General features: G+C 36.1%; 3 protein-coding genes across 4 annotated transcripts; all 3 read left to right on the forward strand.

Annotated features, from left to right (window-relative positions):
* Positions 1-102: 102 nt before the first annotated feature.
* Positions 103-1,541, forward strand: LOC122295512 (pectinesterase inhibitor 9-like). The gene has a single exon (XM_043104552.1). The coding sequence runs from the start codon at positions 428-430 to the stop codon at positions 1,058-1,060; it is 633 nt and encodes a 210-aa protein (XP_042960486.1). The 5' UTR covers positions 103-427; the 3' UTR covers positions 1,061-1,541.
* Positions 1,542-2,294: 753 nt separating this feature from the next.
* Positions 2,295-8,887, forward strand: LOC122301254 (phosphoglucan phosphatase DSP4, amyloplastic-like). 2 transcript variants are annotated; one of them, XM_043112469.1, is made up of 15 exons: positions 2,295-2,454; positions 2,583-2,652; positions 2,806-2,850; positions 3,639-3,741; positions 4,315-4,391; positions 4,489-4,565; positions 4,742-4,822; positions 5,249-5,389; positions 5,550-5,598; positions 5,792-5,851; positions 6,289-6,345; positions 7,036-7,131; positions 7,587-7,646; positions 8,070-8,177; positions 8,441-8,887. In XM_043112469.1, the coding sequence occupies exons 1-15, from the start codon at positions 2,429-2,431 to the stop codon at positions 8,573-8,575; spliced, it is 1,185 nt and encodes a 394-aa protein (XP_042968403.1). In that variant the 5' UTR covers positions 2,295-2,428; the 3' UTR covers positions 8,576-8,887. The 2 variants fall into 2 exon arrangements, with proteins under 2 accessions (XP_042968403.1, XP_042968404.1); XM_043112470.1 differs by lacking the exon at positions 5,550-5,598 and having other exon boundaries at positions 2,297-2,454; positions 5,249-5,381.
* Positions 8,888-9,622: 735 nt separating this feature from the next.
* LOC122301253 lies at positions 9,623-18,382 on the forward strand. Its single transcript, XM_043112468.1, has 14 exons — positions 9,623-10,281; positions 11,705-11,791; positions 12,210-12,313; positions 12,541-12,591; positions 13,055-13,226; positions 13,342-13,662; positions 14,326-14,529; positions 14,637-15,149; positions 15,250-15,459; positions 15,649-15,837; positions 16,109-16,278; positions 16,964-17,116; positions 17,245-17,326; positions 17,415-18,382. Exons 1-14 carry the CDS (start codon positions 9,814-9,816, stop codon positions 17,802-17,804), a joined length of 3,114 nt encoding a protein of 1,037 aa, XP_042968402.1. The 5' UTR covers positions 9,623-9,813; the 3' UTR covers positions 17,805-18,382.
* Positions 18,383-19,665: the final 1,283 nt, after the last annotated feature.

Raw genomic sequence — 19,665 nt, forward strand, 5'->3', positions numbered from 1 at the left:
ATATATATATATATATATATATATATATATATATATATATATATATATATATATATATATATATATATATATATATATATTTATATATATTAGATAAGGGTGGATATTGACCCACTTGGGGTTAGTCCAGCTAATTTTTAGAAGGCAGATCTGTTACTTCTAACTTAGGATCCCAAGATTCTAAGCAATGCGTGCTTGATGCTAATCTGTTTTAATTTAACCGACCAGATGCAAATGGAATAGCGCTAATTTTTTTGGGACCATTAATTATTTCTGATTATTAATGCACGTTACGTAATTAAATCTATTTACAACATGTTACAACAATCTCTATATAAGCTTCAAAACCCATGTCACTTCCTCCACCAATTAAGTTTTTTGAGTTTGACATCGTTCTCATCACATTTGCCATCAACTCGCAACTGCAATGGCCGGCCTAGGCCTTTCTTTGCTGCTCAAGCTTTTCTGCAGTCTCCTTTTCCTATCAACCATGGCAAAACCAGCCTTTGCAAGACTTTCCAGATCAAGGGCTTACATCGAGGCTTCGTGCCGCACCACCCGGTACCCCGCTCTCTGTATCAAATACCTCTCTAGCTATGCCAACACTACTAGCATACAAAGTCCAGAGCAATTGGCACACCTTGCCTTGTCTGTGAGCATTTACCGTGCTTTGTACACAAGGAATTATGTGTTAAAAGTGGCTAAGGAACTCGAGGCAAGCAAGGTCAGGGGATACCAAGTTGTGAAAGATTGCCTGGCTGAAATCAATGATAGTATAGAGCAACTTAGCCAGTCTATTAAAGAACTTCATCACCTGGGACTTGAACCTGTTGGAGATGACTTCTTTTGGCACATTAATAATGTGGAGACATGGGTCAGTGCTGCCCTGACCGATGCAAGCACTTGTTTGGACGAGTTTCCTGTGGGCAAGATGAGTAAGTTGAAGGCCACGATTAAGGGAAAGGTTCTGAATGTCGCGCAAGCCACTAGCAATGCACTAGCCTTATTTCATCGATATGCTACCAAGTATAGAGCAACTCGTGCCACCAAGAAACCCTAAGGACTTTTGAGATTGTATGCAAGCTGCAGGAACATTTTGTTTCGACCAATCTTGTTTTATGCTGGACTTAAATTGTTCTTGTGATGTAGTTTTATGAATATAGTCGATCAAAGGCATGTGAATATGAAGTTTTGTTTCTTGTCCAAGTTTTTGTGCTTGTTCTAATTATGTATATACTTGTGCCGGGGGATCTCATGAAACTTTAGAGATAATCTAATGTGATGTCAAACTTTAGAGGTCCCTCGCTTGAGGCGACAGCCGAAAAGATAGGTGAGAGAATGAGGTACTCAAAATTACAGAACGGATTTAAAGGCTCGTGGATATAACTCCAGATGGTTGAGTTCCTCATAAGCCTGCCCAAACGTCATTTGACCACCCGCAAGTTATTGACAACAACGGAAACTCAGTATTAGGTATTAATGTAGATGTTTATTTATATTTCCATTGTTGTGACCAAGACTTTCGGTTTAAGCCCTCTTATCCCATGACTTCAAACTCTAAACGCTACCAATCAACATATATATATATATATATATAATAGCTGGAATCACTTCAAGAAGCTTGCATGTATTAGCCAAGAGTAATATTAGATACAGTCTTAATGTGCGTAAGTGTTGCATATTATATTTTAAAATAAGTGAAGTCCATCATTAAAAAAAAATGTATTTTCCATATAGATCTCAAATTTAATAAGTAATAGTTTGTGCATATAATTGACGAAAAATACTATTGTTATCTTTTTAATTACAATATTCTTAACATATTTTGATGTGGCATCTACCTTAATTGATAAGATATATTGATTAATTTTGGATACTATATTCGTGTCAAATATAATGAATTATTCTATTTTCAAGTCAGCATGTAAAGTACACAATCAACATCATTAAAATATTAAATTTGATTTATTGGTTTTAAATTTTAAAATTTATTTTTCAAATCAAATTTTATCATATAAATACTTTATTAAATAGGTTATGAAAACCGACTTATAAATATAATTTTTCGAGTATAATTAGTGCTAATTTTGGACTATGCTTACAAATCCTGTATTCTAGAATATAAGGTGGATGAAATTTGTAGGTGGGATTTCTTGAAAAAATAAACTTTGTCGGTGGGATGTGTCACAAGAAAACAATTCGGGAGGTGTAATCTCAAATAGCTTACATCCCAGTGCCCAAACGGCAAAATTTAGTAAAAAGAGCGAAAACAGAATGGCATTCCGGAGAATATCGGGAAAGGCGATCCGTTTTCTACTCCACGACCCAACGCCTATATATAAAAACTCTCAGAATAAAGATCTCACTTCAAAAAAGTTCAGTACAGTGTACTCTCTCTAGATTTTTTCTTATTCCTCTCCGATCAGATATGAACTGTCTTCAGAATCTTTCAAGGTCTGCTTAAAGCCTTAAACATTTCCTTCATCCTCTGATTCTGTCTTTTTTTCTTAGAAGTTTTCAACATATCTCTTATCAGTTATTTTCTTAAAAATTTCTGTTATTTTCTTCTTTTCCAATTTCAGATCCTCTGCCTTGCCTTTGCAAAGCTTCAAAGGACATCGGAGAAAGACTCCCTGCTCTGTCAACACACCGGTACACTCATATTCTACCAACTACGTGTGTTGCCAATATATATATACACACGTGCGTGTGTGTGTATATATATGCATAAATCCATATTTATTAGTAAAATTGTATTCATGCATGCGCCTATGTACTCATGGCAAATTTCATGCTTTAATGCAGGGAGTGATGAGTAGTGCTGGTCTACAACGAAGTATGGCGGTCAAGGTAACTTCAGAATATATTTCCTGGTTTGGTTTTGTAACAGTTCTCAGTTTCTCTTTTTTATTTTTATTTTTTTGTTTTGGTTAGATTCGATTTATTGGTTGTACTTTTACTGTTTACATTTTTTTTTTCCTTGGTTTGATATATGTATGATGTTGTCAAGTGTTTAGATCGTTAATTTTCTTTTCTGAAATATCTTGGGGATCTTTGATTTGGTCGAGTATTGCTTTGTCTGCTTCTGGAAACACGTTCTTATATGATAAAGATAGAGTAGTACACTATCTTTGGGTCAAAAACCAACAAACAAAACCACCACCAAAAAAAATGAAGGATGGGACGAGCGATCCATTTTGCATTTTTTGGCCTATATAACTTGGGACATAGTTCTCTGTTATATGGTGCATAAAAGGGGTTGCTGCTTATGTAGGTTTCTTCGTTAGTAGTTAGGGGGACGATGTGTTCTTTAGATGGAAATTAGTTTCCACTTTGTACTGTAGAAATCCATATTTTGAGATACCCTATTGTCCTATCAGATCAACTATCATGCATCACAAATTGCTAGGATATTTGTGGCTTGTGCAAGGAAAATAATGAAAACCTCATGTGACACAATCATGAACTGATGGTGCTGTCTCAATTGTACCAGATAGTTGCTGTGAGCATGACTTATGGTTTTTGAGACCATAATTTGCTTTCCAGTGAGAAGTGATGATTTTGATATTTCAGTCACCATGCTGCTTGATTGCATTCATGCTTTTCATGGAGAAGAACATTGACATCTTTTTTTGTAGGCAATATCGGGTCCCACGTCCAGTGCTGAGACAAGTGGTGCTGATGTAAAGGAGGAAAAGTCAGACACATATAGTAACAATATGACAGAAGCTATGGGTGCTGGTAAGTTCAGTTTGGCTGTTTTTCTAGCTTCACGAGACAATTTGGTCAAAGTATATTGTCTTTACACATTAAAGGTTGCTTATTGATTTGCATAAAAGAAGTTTTGGGCTATGGGTGCTGAAAAGTTATATTATCCTCATGTTGTGTTAATTGTTAAGATATTGTGGCAACCTCTATGGGTTGGCTCAAGTGGTGCAAGCCTTGGTCTTGGTGGTATGCTTTCTACAAGTCTAAGCAAACAATTTCTAGGGGCTATCAAATTGGTGGTTCCCCTTGAATTTCCCGAGTTGCACTTGCGGGAAAGTCCTTTCCAAAGGCCTATGCACCACTGGGATTAGTCAAGATTTTGTTTCAGACACCTGATCCTAATAAAAAAAGAAGATACTCTGGCAGTCTAGGTGCCAGTGATTTTCTTGGCTAATCTGTATATTTGCCTAATTTTGGCATTCCTGCTCTCTCTCTCTCTCTCTCTCTCTCTCTCTCTCTCTCTCTCTCTCTCTCTCTCTCTCTCTCTCTCTCTTAGAGTCTCCCTAGTTGTATCTCATTATTCCCTTCTAACAAAGTCAGCTACAGTCTTGACCTACAGGCATGAACTAGGAATGAACTACAACTTCATTCGTCCAGATTTGATTGTGGGATCATGCCTACAGGTGATCCTTTTTTTTAAAAAAAGTTTAATAATGTGAATAATTCTACGTTTTTAAATAAACCATATGATTTTTGCTTCTTGCCACTGATAATTTCCAGACTCCCAAAGATGTAGACAAACTTCGTGGTATTGGAGTGAAAACTATTTTTTGCTTGCAGCAAGATTCAGACTTGGAGTATCCAAACAAATTTTCTTGTTAAGGTTCCATTGGAGGTTATAATTGCTTTCTTGTCTATGTTTTACATGAAATATTAATTGCTAAATTGGTTACGATGGAGTGTGCGAGATAGCTACTGGCATGTTTGATTGAGCAAGATAACATACTTCAAATTCCTTCACCAGTGCATCCAGATATTTTGGGGTTGACATTACTGCCATACATGAGTATACTAAAACATATGATGACATTGAACACCTGCGTGCTGAGATAAGGTTAGTTGTTTTGAGTGGTGGATATACCCATCAAAGTTGATGGTACTTGTGCTGATATTTTAATTTCTTATTCTGAAAGATGGTTACTTTGTCAACACTTTTATCCAGCCATTTCTTTGTTGTATAGCAGTTTCAGCATTATAGAAGAGCTACAGTGGCACATCATCTAAACTTTCTCATACAAACGTGTTTTTTCTAGCTCAAAATTTTTGTTATGGTTGATCTGCTCGAAATATTTATTGTGCAATGTGTCTGCTCGGTGCTAAAATCTCTTTATGAGAAAAATTGGTTTGATCTTTATTTATACCGTGTATGTGCACATAGCAATTATTGCTTCTTTCAGTGCTTTGTGTACATGTCGTAGATGTGCATGTGAGCACATGCCATTCTTTACTTTGTACTGTGCCCTAATGTTTGATGTAGCAGGGACTTTGATTCATTTGATTTACGGAAACGGGTTCCAGCTGTTGTTAGCAAATTATACAAGGCCATAAACCGAAATGGAGGTGTGACATATATACATTGCACTGCTGGACTTGGAAGAGCTCCTTCAGTTGTGGTATGCATGTCAGTTTCATTCCTTAAATGTGATTTCATTCTGACCGGCCATTCTTATTTTAGCTCTAATCTCGGGCATCTTCTGGAACTATTGTGGATGTTAAGTGGTGTTTGTAATGTTTAATTTTCCCCCTGGTAAAAAGCTAGCGATTTAACCAGTTCCGTGTAGGGAAACTTCTGAGGGTGCGGTGCACGAGACCGGGGTTTATTCTGCAAGGGTGAGTCCAAAGGGCCCTACCTTGGAGAGGTTCCCCGACATCAAAAAAAAAAAAAAAAAAAAGTTTGTAATGTTTAATTTTAAATACTCATCATCACATTCATGAAGGGCTACCCATATTATCTCTACATCTGTACTGATCCATGATTGATTTTTCATTCTTATTGTTCTGAAGATTTTGTTTTGAATTTCAGTTGGCATACATGTTCTGGGTTCAGGGCTATAGATTTCGTGAAGCTCACAAATTGCTGCTGGTAAACACTTCTTTGTTTAATGTTTTTTTTTTTTTTTTGATAAATTTCAAAATTATAATTATAAGGTAGATCAGAATCCTTTCATGCAATATATAGTACTCTTCTTTGTTTAATGTATTTTAAAACTGTTTTGTATCTTCTCATTATCGACTATTCTGCACACTTGTATGTACTATGTCAAGAATATAGCAAACATCCAGTTAATAAGTTTTAATTGCGGACTTCCATAGGCATGACAGGAAGTGAGTGCATATTAGATTTCTTAAACAAGCTCATTAAATCTTGAGTTGGTGAAATTTTTATTGAGGTATTGCTGTTGTTAACTATAATAATTATCCGTAAATTATTAAAGATTATGATAAAAGAGGCCAATGAATGCCTTGATAGCCTCAAATCTTCACCATGTTTCGAAATATCTCATTGTTTCTGGCTTTCAGAGCAAACGGTCATGCTTCCCAAAACTGGATGCTGTAAAAAATGCGGCTGCTGATATTGTGAGTCATATCTCCCTTCTCATATATTACTGGGTGCAGTAGTGGCCTTAAATCTGATTCTGGTATCTGAACTTTTTGACTTATTATCATCCTTATCGAACATGGTCATTGGGAAAATTTCAAGTTGGATTCCCACTTGATACAGTTTTATTTTTCAGTGCTGGCCAAATAAACATAAATCATAAAGTAGATTATGCACTATTCACTAGAATTTTATTTAATAAAATTTGCTCAAACCTTTCCTTGTTTTCCAAATATTCACTGGAAATATGTGTATCATATTGTGTATTTGTTTTAAAATGAGATTAGAATTGAAATTAGTTGAATGTAGCAAGTTTAAATCCTGATGATAGTGCTGTCTTTGGAGTGATAACTGGTTTTCTGTAGTTTATTCTGATGTTACCAATATTTACATAGATGAGCGGCATTTGGTTGTTCTAATGCTTCTTTAATACTAGTCATTGATTGAGTACACTGGGGTGATGTAGGTATGCAGCAGAGGTTTTAAATTTATGAATGAAAACAATTTGTCTGTTTCTTCAGTAGTGCCATTCCTTTTTTTCCCCAAGTGCCATAATTTAAAATATTATTTCGGTAATTTGATTTCTTGTGTGATGCTCAATGTCATTTTTTTTCCCTTTTCTTTTCTGAATGTGTGATGTTTAATTACATGCTCATTCATCATAAAAGCTTACAGGCCTCAGGAAGAAGGCTGTCACTATAACATGGAAAGATTTTAATTGCTCAACGGTGGAAATATCTGGACTTGATATTGGATGGGGTCAGGTAATGATCATCTACATGCTATCAGCTTTCTGACTTATGACAATTTCTTGTGGATGCTTGATTAAAGCATTAAAAAAAGGGTTGCGTGGCTTGTGTAAAATATGGAAATTCTTGAGCTTGTTTTGATCTCTGAGTGTCTTGTATGTGGATGTCACTCTTTTAAGAACTTTTGCCTTAAGAAAATATTTCCTCTTCATGTATGGGCAACTAGTAAAGCTACTCTGTTGTAGCAACATTCAAATTCGTTTATTTTGTTTTGTCTAGCCAATGTTAAGGACAAATGGAGAAAGGTTTTCTAGCAAGTCCTGAGGGTGTGGATTGGCATAACAGGACTATGTTTTCATGCTTTGTTTTCTACCATTAGAGTCATGATATATTTCATGTTAAAGCTTGTAGGGTTATGATTTCATGCTTCCTTTTTGAACAAATCCTTTTGTCTTGTGAACCTTTTGCAGAGATTGCCTTTACAATTTGATGGGCAACAGGGTTTTTGGAATCTCAGGAGGGAATTGCCGGTAAGTGTATTTCATGATAGGCCTTATATTTTTTCTTATAAAGGTGAAAACTTACAATTCTTTCTCTGTCTGTTGGCTTATTCTTGAATCAAATTTCTTGTGTTAGCAAGTGTTATGCAACCAACCATGTACATGTTTTTAACTCAAGAATCAAGAGCTATGGAAATGATTCTATTATGATATTGAAAGTTGTGCTCAAGAAATGCACCTAGAATTATCCTCGGTTGCACCAGTTGAACCTCGTCTCAAGATGTTGTATTTTGCAGGAACATATGTTAGGCTGCCTTTCTTTGAAGTAGATTGTGTAAAATTTGGATCTTCTTCTTTATACATCCACATTTATCACGAACACAAAATTGCTCGGGATCCTTTCTGGATAATCTAACTTGGATTTGCTCAATTTTTTAACATTTGCTTCAACAGGAAGGACGCTACGAGTACAAGTACGTTGTTGATGGTCAATGGACATGCAGTAAGAATGAGCTTTTAACCTCTGTCAACCAAGATGGACATATCAACAATTACGTGGAAGTAAGTACCAAATTTCTAGCCATGATACCCATAAAAAAAGGGAGAAAATGTTATCTAACTCGCCCTGGAGAATGAGCTTTTGCATCCTATGAATTGTTTGTATGTTTTCGTTGAAGGGGTTATTCGAAGTGGTCTGCAAATGAAAACAAAGTGATCTTTGGACGGAGACTCCATTCCCAAATTCATCCATGATTAATTTTATTCATGTAAAGCTAGTGTATTATTTACTCAATTGGTGATCTCATTTTTTTTCTCCTTTGCAGGTGGTTGATGATAATCCAGAGAGTGTTAGGGGGGAGCTGAGAAAGAGGTTGACCGGTGATGATCCTGATCTCACAAAGGATGAACGACTGAAAATAAGACAGTTTCTTGAAGCTTTTTCTGATGATCTGCAGTAAATGGTGAAGGCAGTTTCAAGCCGTATAGTGTCACCAATAATAGCACGAAGTCCTCCTGCGCCCACCATAAAATTAGGAGTGAGAAGAAAATAAAAAGTACTTCCATAGAACAAAATAAAGTGAGAAGCCTTATAGAAAGTACTGTTTGGTGTTTGGGTGGGAAGCTGTTAAGATGTACTTGTTTCTGACGTTTGAGATGTAACTGTTAACTCAAAATCATCGTGAGTCAGTCCTTTTCTACAGAATTCTTTTGTTCAAATAATCGAATTTGTATATATTTCTTTAGAATATATATTTTTAATTTTATTCTAATCACACTTATTATTTATTAATTTTAATCTCAGATCGAGTCTTATATTTATTTATAAAATATTATATTTAAGTACAGTAAATGTAATTGATATTTATTTTAATTTTGTTCACCGTTCGCGTTTGAGAAACAATTACTTCTATAAATAAAGAATTATTGTGCAGAATATTATTTAGTAAAGTGTTTATGTGATGTAATTTAATTTAAAGAGAAATTTTAAAATCTGAAATTTATAAATTAAATTTTACTTTTACAGTAATTTTCAATGGTATTGCATTTACATGAGCTGCTTAGAAATAGAATAACTTATAAATAAGATAAATAGTAATGATAGATATAATTTTAGAATATGTAAATTATGTATATATATTTTAAAAGTGAGGATTATTATTAAAAAATAAATTTTTATATGAATTTTAAATTTATTTATTTTTTTAAAGGAAATGTGCAAATATAAATATCTTAAAATTATAATATTATTTATTTACAAGATTTTTTCTATTTATAATCTTTATATAATATATCTGAAAAAAATAAAAAAAATATAAATAAGCGAGGGGTGCACGTAAGTAGAATTTTTCTATCTAAAATGAACGAATGAATATTAATAAAGGAAGTGGATTATGCACTACTTGCCAGCTTGTATCCGAAATACGCGACGCGCGTGGTGGAAGATTGATTTTCCAAGAAAATAAACGCAGACGAGGAGTCAAGACTCGAGCACAACGAAAAGAAAATGAAATAATTATAATAATTAAAAATAAAGATAAATAATTTAGAAAGATCACTGAGTTCATTCATTCATCCCCGTTGGTCGTTGGCGAACTCCGATGCCAACTTTCACTAGTCCCGTGTCAACTCTCTCTTCCGATTCCCGTCCCTGAAGCTTCTTCGACCTTTTCCCTCACTTTCTCGTGAGTATTCTCGCATGAGACTCAACTCATCTCCACCCGACTCCCTCCACGATGGCGGAAGTGTCGGTGTTTCCGGCACTGATCTGGCCTTCCAGTCCATCCGCGATCGCTTCCCTCTCAAGCGGAACCCCAGCCACCACCACAACCGTTCCAAGTCTGACTCTGATCGTTCTCCCCCTCACCGCGGCCGATCTCACCACGGCCGTTTCAACCGCAAGGGCTTACTCTGGCTTAAGGGAAGGTCGGCGTTCTATTCCGTTGTGATCTTCGCGGTGTTCCTGTTCGCGATGGCTTCGATGGTGCTGCAGAGCTCGATGACGTCGGTGTTCAGGCAGGGCAGCGAGAGAGGGAGGTCTCTGAGGGAGGGATTGAGGTTCGGGAGCACATTGAAGTTCGTGCCGGCTGTGGTTTCACGGAGAGATGGACTTGATTCGTTGCGATCAGAACCGAGGATTGGGATTAGGGCACCGAGGCTCGCTCTAGTGAGTTCGGTTTTGGAATTTTATATTTGGCGTGGAGTTTGTTTTTATTATTTGATTCGAACTTTGTTTGCTTCTCGATAGCAAATTTCATTCACGAGCCAATTGCAGATACTAGTGTTTTTTCAAGCATCCTATCGATAAAAATGAATAACGGCTAGTTGTGGCTTCAGTCCTTTTTATAAGTATTTGCGACTTCAGTCCTCCTAGAATGGAATTTTGGTTTCTTCCCATATATTTGGTTAGTGCATTGGAATCTCGAAGCAGCATTGGCCATGCCTAGGTCTCATCAATAAAATTCTTATTTACTAATAATAATAATAATAAATTCAAAACCGCATGGATGCTTTATTTGGTTTCTGGGAAAACTGAAAACAAAGATAAGACATTGAAATTTTTACTTAATGTCTCATGATAATGGTTTTTACAATATGAACTGGGCTGCGTAAATCTCCCCAAGTTTATGAACACCCTAGCAAAATGGTCGGTGTTAGTTTGTAATACATGGAGTCCTTATATAGTAAGGAAGTTGCAAAGGCCACTAGGGTTTTATATTTTTAATATTCAAAATGAAGTTACAATTATAGCAGAAAAATGGCTTATTTTCCAGGCAAAAAATGAAAAGGAGGGTCACCATGGATTGTTGTTGAAATAAGCAATTTTAAGTTTTTAAAGCAAAGAGTAAACCCAAAAGGTTAACTTATATTTAAAGCAAAAAGTAAATCCAAAAGGTTAACATTTTCCCGCCCCCTAGACTGGAAATCAATATCGATTGCAGGTCAATTGAAATAAAAATTAACCTGTTTGGAATTGACCTTCATAACTGTCAATAAACATCTTGATATCATAGGAGCATTCCTTCAAGTTTATAAATTATGGAGCCAGCTTATGCCTATGTTCTTTGTGGTTGTAATGCTGTCTCAGATAAAATTCCTCTTTGTTTGAGACCCTTATGGTTCCTATTGTCATACCTGTATGTTTAAGCACGCAGTGGCTTGTCTTTTGGATGTAGTTTTCTGGTGAACTAATTAACTTAAATATCTTGAGGTATAGAAATAGATGATATTGATCATTTTGGTTAGTTCAGTGCTTAACACTTCATTGATCAGAATGTGGAGGCTAACTGCGTCAGTATCTTTCAAAACCAAACTCTGCATGGGGCTTTTTTCCTGCATTAAAATGATTTCACTTTATAAATCAAATATTCATTTTTTGGATGTCGGAGCCGAGGAGCTCAAAACCTTTTTCATCAATACTCTTATCTCAGACTGTCTCCATAGACTTCAATTGGCTAAATTGACACGATTTTCTTGTATCTTTATTGTCTAGATAGGCATGTCTATTATATACTTCCTGTGTACTTGTTATGCACTTACTAATGAAGAATTATTTTTTATAAAAAAACATTTTTTTGGATGAATGTCAGATCTTAGGAAACATGAAGAAAAATCCACAGTCCTTGATGTTGTTTACAGTGATGAAGAATTTACAGAAACTAGGTTATGTGCTTAAGGTGAGTGGTTCTTACATTTCTGTATTATTTTTATGATCACTGTTGTATGTACAATCAATTGTTTCCCGATTCATGAGATAAACATGTTTAAACACTTATTTAATGTGTTGTTGTAGTTAGGTGTGAAAGGGGTGTATTGGTAAAAGTTTATGCACTGATTCTTCACTAAGATATATCATTTTATAAATACAATTGGGGGCATCAAGCTTTTTAATGTTCTGAACAATATTTTCCAGCCTATTAGATTTCAAGTAATTTTGCTTCTTTTCTCCTTCTTCTTGCTACTTGGGTGTAGCCTTTATATACATCCTGTGTACTCAAGTTGTGCCTCTTTGGGCTTCTAATAAAGTTTGCATTACATATAAATAGTGTTTTGAGCCTCCAGTTCTGAAAGGCTTGTGCATTCTCACAATGACAGATTTTTGCAACAGCAGATGGACAAGCACGTTCAATGTGGGAGCAAATTGGTGGACAGCTTTCGATTTTAAGTCCTGAGAGATATAGTCTTATAGATTGGTTAATGTATGTTTGCCTTTTATTCTTTTGGGGGGTGGGGGTGATTCATTCTAGGGTTTTTTTTTTTTTTTTTTGGGGGGGGGGGGGGCTCTATGGCTCTATGTTAAGTTCAATTTATTCTTGGTCAGAGACGTCTTTTGAAATCATTGACTACTAGTTTGCTTGTGCATGGAATGTTGAAGATCTGTTCTTTTTTTTTTTTGGATAAATAAAGGTCTGTTCTTTTTATACAGTTTTGAAGGCATCATTGTTGATTCTCTCGAAGTGAAAGAGGCAATTTCAAGGTTTGTTGAGATTCTTTATTAGTTCACTAGGGCTTATTCCAAGACTTCTTCTCTTGTATTATGCCCACATTGTATTATGCTTGATGTGCTTTGGCATTGCACCATTTACTTTTGTATACATCTCCAAAATACAGGATACTTCCTGTGGTTGATGACATGAACTTTTGAGACTTTTGATCTCAATTGCAATTCAAATTACATTAAATGAAGTGCACTTATATGGGAAGAAACATGAAACTTCTAGTTTCACTTTTGACCATGGTGTAATTTGACAGAAGTGTTGTTTTCAGTTACATCTCTCTCTCTCTCTCTCTCTCTCTCTCTCTCTCTCTCTCTCTCTCTCTCTCTCTCTCTCTCTCTCTCTCTCTCTCTCTCTCTCTCTCTCTCGTTTTTATAAACAGAAGAAATATATCCATTCTGTTACTTTAGTTGAGATGCTATAATGAGTTTTATATGCATGCAGCCTTATGCAGGAGCCTTTTTGTTCAGTACCACTCGTGTGGATAATTCAAGAAGATACACTTGCAAATCGTCTTCCTGCGTATGAGGAAATGGATTGGAAGCATCTTGTTTCTCATTGGAAAACTGCTTTTAGTAGAGCTAGCGTCGTTGTGTTTCCAGATTTCACTTTGCCAGTAAGTCTGCGAACTTATGTACACACATATCTTCTTACCATACTTCATTTCTAAAGGGATTTTTGTTTGATATTCTTTTCCTGTTTCTTTAACTTTTTCCTTCCTGTTGTATCAGATGTTATACAGTGTGCTTGACACTGGAAACTTCTTCGTGATTCCTGGATCACCAGTAGATGTGTGGGCTGCTGAAAGCTACAGCAAGACCCAGTCCAAATACCAATTGAGGCAGGACAATGGATTTAGTAAAGATGATCTGCTGGTCCTAGTTATTGGAAGTTCTTTCTACTACAATGACCTATCGTGGGGCTATGCTGTAGCTATGCATGTCATTGGACCACTGCTAACCAAGTATGCAAGGAAGAATGATTCTGGAGGTTCCTTTAAATTTGTGTTCTTGTGTGGTAATTCCACTGATGGGTATGATGATTCTTTACAGGTATCAGTTGCTCATTGGTGCATTATTATAGATTGTGCTCTTACTGTTATTATATCACTCTTTTACCATATTCAGCTGCTTTTTAAACCTGCAAGTGCCACTCTTTCCAAATAAGTGAATGACACTCTTTTACCTTATTCAGTATAATGGCTGGCAAATGTCCAATAAGCTAAACGATTGCAGCTCAATGTTGTAAAGTTCGCCTCAACTTTATAATTGGATGAGATGCATTTCAACTAGTCTATGATTTGATCACAATGTATATATGTAATTTCCTGCTTAAAATCAGTTTCTAATTCAGTCTATTTGGCTTTAGTGGTTTGTGAAACTGAACAGCTTAATGTCTCTTCTGTTTTCAATGCCTAGTAAGGAAATTCTGGAAGCACTTTGTTCTAGAAACTTACCATTTGTAGTACCTTAATAAATATATACATGCATTCACAAAATATGATTGTTTTCTTTTTTGTTGAATGAGTAATATCGAGAAAGGAGAATAATCTATTGAAGCCTTGGAAAGATGGAGATAATTTATCATGTCATGGTGCCATTCAAAATTACCTTGTGTATGGTCAATCTTTTTATGTTTGCAACTCATCCCATGACATCATTATGTAGCTTGACTATTCTCTGTGGATTGTGAATTAATTCTCTAATTTTTTGTAGGGGGTGGCTTCACGTCTAGGACTTCTTCATGGTTCTGTAAGGCACTATGGCTTGAATAGTGATGTGAACGGTGTGTTATTGATGGCTGACATTGTTCTCTATGCTTCCAACCAAGATTTACAGGGTTTTCCTTCTTTGCTTATCCGAGCCATGACCTTTGGAATCCCTGTTATTGCACCCGATTTGCCCATCTTCAGAAAATATGTGAGTTCATTCAAGTTGTTTCCCACTTGCTTCAATGATTGATTCAGTTTACAGGGGCCGCTACATTTCTCTTTCTTACACTTGTGATGTGGTCCTTGAAAGAACAGGTTGTTGATGGTGTGCATGGGATATTGTTTCCAAAACATAACCCTGACGCTTTGATGACGGCTTTCTCACTCCTGATTTCAAGTGGAAAACTCTCCGAGTTTGCTCAAGCAGTTGCTTCCTCTGGAAGACTGCTTGCTAAGAACATGTTGGCATCAGAATGCATAACTGGTTTTGCAAGGATACTGGAAAATGTACTCAATTTCTCATCAGATGCCATGCTGCCAGGTCCTATTTCTCAGCTTCGGCAGGGAGCATGGGAGTGGAATCTGTTCAGGAAGGAAATAGAATTGAGTACTGGTGAGAAGCAAATCAGTGATGGGAAGGCTACTTTCTTTGGGAAGTTTAGCGTTGTTCATGCCCTTGAAGAAGAGTTCACCAATTTTGTTTATTCAACAAATGGCTCTGAGAATGGAACCGGGATTCTGCCACAAGATATCCCCACTAAACTAGATTGGGATGTTTTAAGGGAAATAGAGAGCTCTGAAGAAAATGAGAGGGTAGAAATGGAGGAGGTATGGCGTTTTATAATTATAGTGCCTTCTTTGCTCCCCCCACCCCAATTTTTAAAATAATAAAGATGGTTGATCATTGAGTTATTTTCTTGATCTGTAGCTTGAAGAAAGAGTGGAGAGAGACATCGGGGATTGGGATGAAATTTATCGTAATGCTCGAAAATCTGAAAAACTTAAATTTGAAGCAAATGAAAGGGATGAGGGAGAGCTTGAGAGGACTGGTCAGCCAGTGTGTATTTACGAGATTTACAGCGGAGCTGGGTCCTGGCCGTTCTTGCACCATGGTTCTTTGTATCGTGGTTTAAGTCTTGTGAGTTCCTTTAATCTGTATGGTAATATTTTTCCATTCAATGTTCCTTTTTTCAGCGAATGTTTGCTGAAGCTAACTTGTTTATTATTTTCTCTCATATATAAGTTGAAGTTGAAAATGATTAATTTTTTATAATGAACTTGATTCATACTCATTTATATTAAAACAATCAAACATTGAATCTGGCAGTCTTCAAGAGGACGGAGGTTGAGATCAGATGATGTTGATGCAGTTGGGCGACTTCCCATTTTGAATGACTCTTACTATCGGGATATTCTCTGTGAGATTGGGGGGATGTTCTCTATTGCAAAAAGGGTGGATAACATTCACGGAAGACCTTGGATTGGGTTCCAATCATGGCGTGCTGCTGGTAGGAAGGTATTTTTTGTGGTGGCGGAATTTTCCTTTGAATATTTAATTATGTCTAGTTATGCGTATGAAATTATAGGTTTTCAAAATTTTCTATCTGAAGTGACCTTTTCAACAGAAGAATTTTATTCTCCTATTACCAGAAAAACATTTAATGAAAAAAAAAAAATAGTTTTCATGGGGAAGAATTACTACACTATTTTCAAAAAATGTTGCTGAACCGTGGTATATTCTACTTCAAATTTTACCATTTGCGTTTTTTTAATGACTTTTTTGGCAGGCTTCACTGTCCTTAAAAGCTGAAAAGGTTTTGGAAGAAACAATGCAAGATAACACTAAAGGAGATGTTATATACTTTTGGGTGCGCTTGAACATGAATGGAGCTACCGGAAGTAATGACGTGCTCACTTTTTGGTCAATGTGTGACATCTTAAATGGAGGACACTGCAGGTATGTGTTTAGTAGTAGTCGTATATGATTGTTACTTATAAAGAGGTCAAGGAGTTGTCCGACCTGCTGATGTCCATTTGTGTTCATCTGTGGTATGGGAAGGATGTGGTTATGTAAGTCTTGTTGTGTGTTGGTTTTATATAGTGAAGTAATGGCTGCTGATGGTGTACTTGGAACCAATTTGATGATAGAATGGTTTTGAGTTGCCATTGGAATTATGAATGCAATAAAGCTGCAGACTGAGGACCTTTTTAGACCCTGCAGTTGCTTTAAGCATGCATGGAAAGGGCAAGTGCCACCTTCTCTGTAATAGTGATTAGATTTGGGATAAGAAAGGGTAGTGGTTTGCCATTTTCACAAACCCATCGTAATTGGACTAGCCATTTTGGTTATTGACTTATTGTGTACTGTGTACCCCAATTATGGGTCTCATTCCTTTTTTCTTTGAGAGATGCTAAAATCATGGGCGGTTTTTACGTGATTGTCATGGGCACACATGCATGAACGGTGCCCGTGAACCGTAAATTAGCTGTTCATGGGCACTGTTTATGTGTGTGTGCCCATGAAAATCACGAGGAACCACCCGTGATTTCAGCATTTGTGTTTTTCTTTTCTTTTTTCTTTGGTTATAGAAGATGGATGTTGTCTGGGTGTAACCTTTTTTTTTTTATTCATATGCTTATAGGTCTGCTTTTGAAGATGCATTCCACCAGACATATGCGTTGCCAATGCATGTAGAAGCTCTACCACCCATGCCAGAAGATGGTGGCCACTGGTCTGCTCTTCATAGCTGGGTGATGCCAACCCCTTCCTTTCTGGAATTCATGATGTTTTCCCGGTAATTTTCAGAGAATCAGGATCTGGATTTTTTGGCCTTGCAGTTTTCAATTTCATTTTAGCAAAACACATTATATTGAAGGCAGATTTTAAATGAAAGCAATTGAGGTTTTCTTACTAAAATTGCAGGATGTTTGCTGATTCTCTTCATTCCTTGCACACCAATCCCACACAAAACAATACTTGCTTACTGGGATCCTCAGCGCTCGAGGCAAGTAGTAAGGGCATGGATTTATATGATTTTCAGGTCTTGGCGTGAGCTTAATATAACTCACTTATGTTTGTTTAATGATCAACAGAAAAAGCACTGTTACTGCCGCATATTGGAACTCCTGGTCAATGTGTGGGCATATCATAGTGGGAGGAAGATGGTGTATATAGATCCACACACTGGTTCACTGGAAGAGCAGCACCCAATCGAACAACGCAAGGGATTCATGTGGGCAAAATATTTTAATTTTACTTTGTTGAAGAGTATGGATGAGGATTTAGCAGAGGCTGCGGATGATGATGACCATCCACACAACATGTGGTTGTGGCCATTAACAGGGGAAGTGCATTGGCAAGGAATTTATGAGAGGGAGAGGGAAGAGAGATATAGGCTGAAGATGGACAAGAAGAGAAAAACAAAAGAGAAACTGTTCGAAAGGATGAAACATGGTTACAAGCAGAGGTCACTTGGAGGATAGGAAGCGTGTAATCTGAACCACTCGAGTATAATTCTGGCACTCCTAACACTTTTAACACCGTTACTGAAACCATTTTTCACAGATCACGAACTGGAAAAGGCATTTGCAGATTGAGGTGAAGCTTAATTCTTTCGAGCAGCATCAGGGTAGTCATGAAGAATGGTTGTTCCTACTTTTAGTTTTACTGAATATACATACACTAGGGAAACGGGGCAGAGATAAGCCAGCTTACCACCCGCAGCCAGCTCACTAGCTTTCGAGTCCTTTTTACTCAACAGCGCAGAGGACGGTAGGTTTTGAGGACCACCCGACCCACCTCCATTGAAATTCTTTTTCTTTTCTTTTTGCTCATTCAAAATATTCAATTCAGTCAGTAAAGATATGCATTCTTTCATTAATGTATATTTCATTCTACGAAAGCAATGGCAATTTTGATTAGGATAATGGTTGCCTTCATGCTTGTAGCGGCATCTGTTCTAATTATTGATATTACTGCCTCTCATTTGCAGTTGTGGGGTGTATATATATATATATATATTATATCTAGTTAAGAAGATATGTTGGTGTGTTTTCAGCAAGATTTTCCAGCATTCAATGATCATCAATTCACGAACTCAGCTTTCTGATAGCAACAGGGGCCCATTTTATTATTAAAGCTCAACAAACATGAGTTGGCCCATTATGCTTTTCTACCACCCCAAACTCATGGTTAGTTGCGTTGTGGATCCCTCTCTTCTTTGTGGGGACCTGATTGCGGGGAAAGTTCCTAGGCAATGATCCTAAATAAATGTGAGCTGGGCCCTTTAGAATTGTTAATCCCGCTTATCGGCACGGACATTTAGGCTTTGTTTGATTTGCACCATATGAGCTATAATACAAATCATCAAACACGATATAACCCATTACCATTAGATAAATAATATTTACAGTCGTGGATTGTAAATATACTATATAATCTTTTTTTAAAAAAATAAGTAAATACAGATCCACATAAAAATAATAATAATAATTTTTTAATAATTGATTTCACTTTTTTTCAAAACGATTTCACGGTGTTTGCATATTTCATAACTGGATGTAGAAATATTCTTCGAAAAAAGTAAGTAAATATGGGATCTAAATAAAAAAATTTAAATTTTAATGATGAGCCTGTAACAGCCCGCTAGAAATTTAATTGTGAAATTTCTATTAATTTTAGAAACCTCGTGAAAACCCCATAGGTTTTCACAAATCTATTAATCGTATAGGTTTTTGTCTAACTACATAGTTAGTGTTATTATTTACTATGGTATCAGAAGTATGTTTTTGATTATTGGAGATAGTTAGAAGCGTCAAAATGTATTATGGTTTGTGCCATTAGACTCGGAGGATTATTTAAAGTCTTATGGCGCAATAACATTTTTTCATATTTTCGGACAAAACGTCTGTTCAAAACTGTAGATATTATTGGATAAAAAGAAATATCTTGAGGTAATTTTCATGAATATTATTGGGTAAAAATATTTTGAGTTGATTTTTATAAATATTATTAGATAAAAATATCTTAAGTTGATTTTTTGTAGATACTATTGGATAGAATATTATGAGATAATCTTTTATAGATATTTTGGGTAGGAGAAAACTACACTCAACTCTCAACTCCAGCCTCATCTCTTCCATATCTCATCCATAAGTATCTCCAGCCACCTCTCCTCACGAAATTATCTTCATTTACACTTTCCATTGAAAGAATATCAAGCACTCTCTCTCAAACAGCTTTTAGGAGGTCTTTTGCACACCCATTTTGAAGCTTTTGTAAGTATTTTATCATAAAGTCTCTTTCATATAAGTTGTTCCTTTTTTAGTCTAGTTTACGTGGATA

This window comes from Carya illinoinensis, chromosome 2, assembly GCF_018687715.1.
Source record: "Carya illinoinensis cultivar Pawnee chromosome 2, C.illinoinensisPawnee_v1, whole genome shotgun sequence".
NCBI lineage: Eukaryota > Viridiplantae > Streptophyta > Magnoliopsida > Fagales > Juglandaceae > Carya > Carya illinoinensis.

Bases quoted from the DNA above. Each gene is read 5' to 3' on its own strand.
- LOC122301254 (XM_043112469.1), top strand. From the start codon at position 2,429: ATGAACTGTCTTCAGAATCTTTCAAG. The intron at 2,851-3,638 runs GTAACTTCAGAA...CTTTTTTTGTAG, and splicing joins AACGAAGTATGGCGGTCAAG to GCAATATCGGGTCCCACGTC. The intron at 4,823-5,248 runs GTTAGTTGTTTT...TTGATGTAGCAG, and splicing joins CACCTGCGTGCTGAGATAAG to GGACTTTGATTCATTTGATT.
- LOC122301253 (XM_043112468.1), top strand. From the start codon at position 9,814: ATGAGACTCAACTCATCTCCACCCGACTCCCTCCACGATGGCGGAAGT. The intron at 15,460-15,648 runs GTGAGTTCCTTT...TGAATCTGGCAG, and splicing joins TGTATCGTGGTTTAAGTCTT to TCTTCAAGAGGACGGAGGTT. The intron at 16,279-16,963 runs GTATGTGTTTAG...ATATGCTTATAG, and splicing joins TTAAATGGAGGACACTGCAG to GTCTGCTTTTGAAGATGCAT.
- LOC122295512 (XM_043104552.1), top strand. From the start codon at position 428: ATGGCCGGCCTAGGCCTTTCTTTGCTGCTCAAGCTTTTCTGCAGTCTC.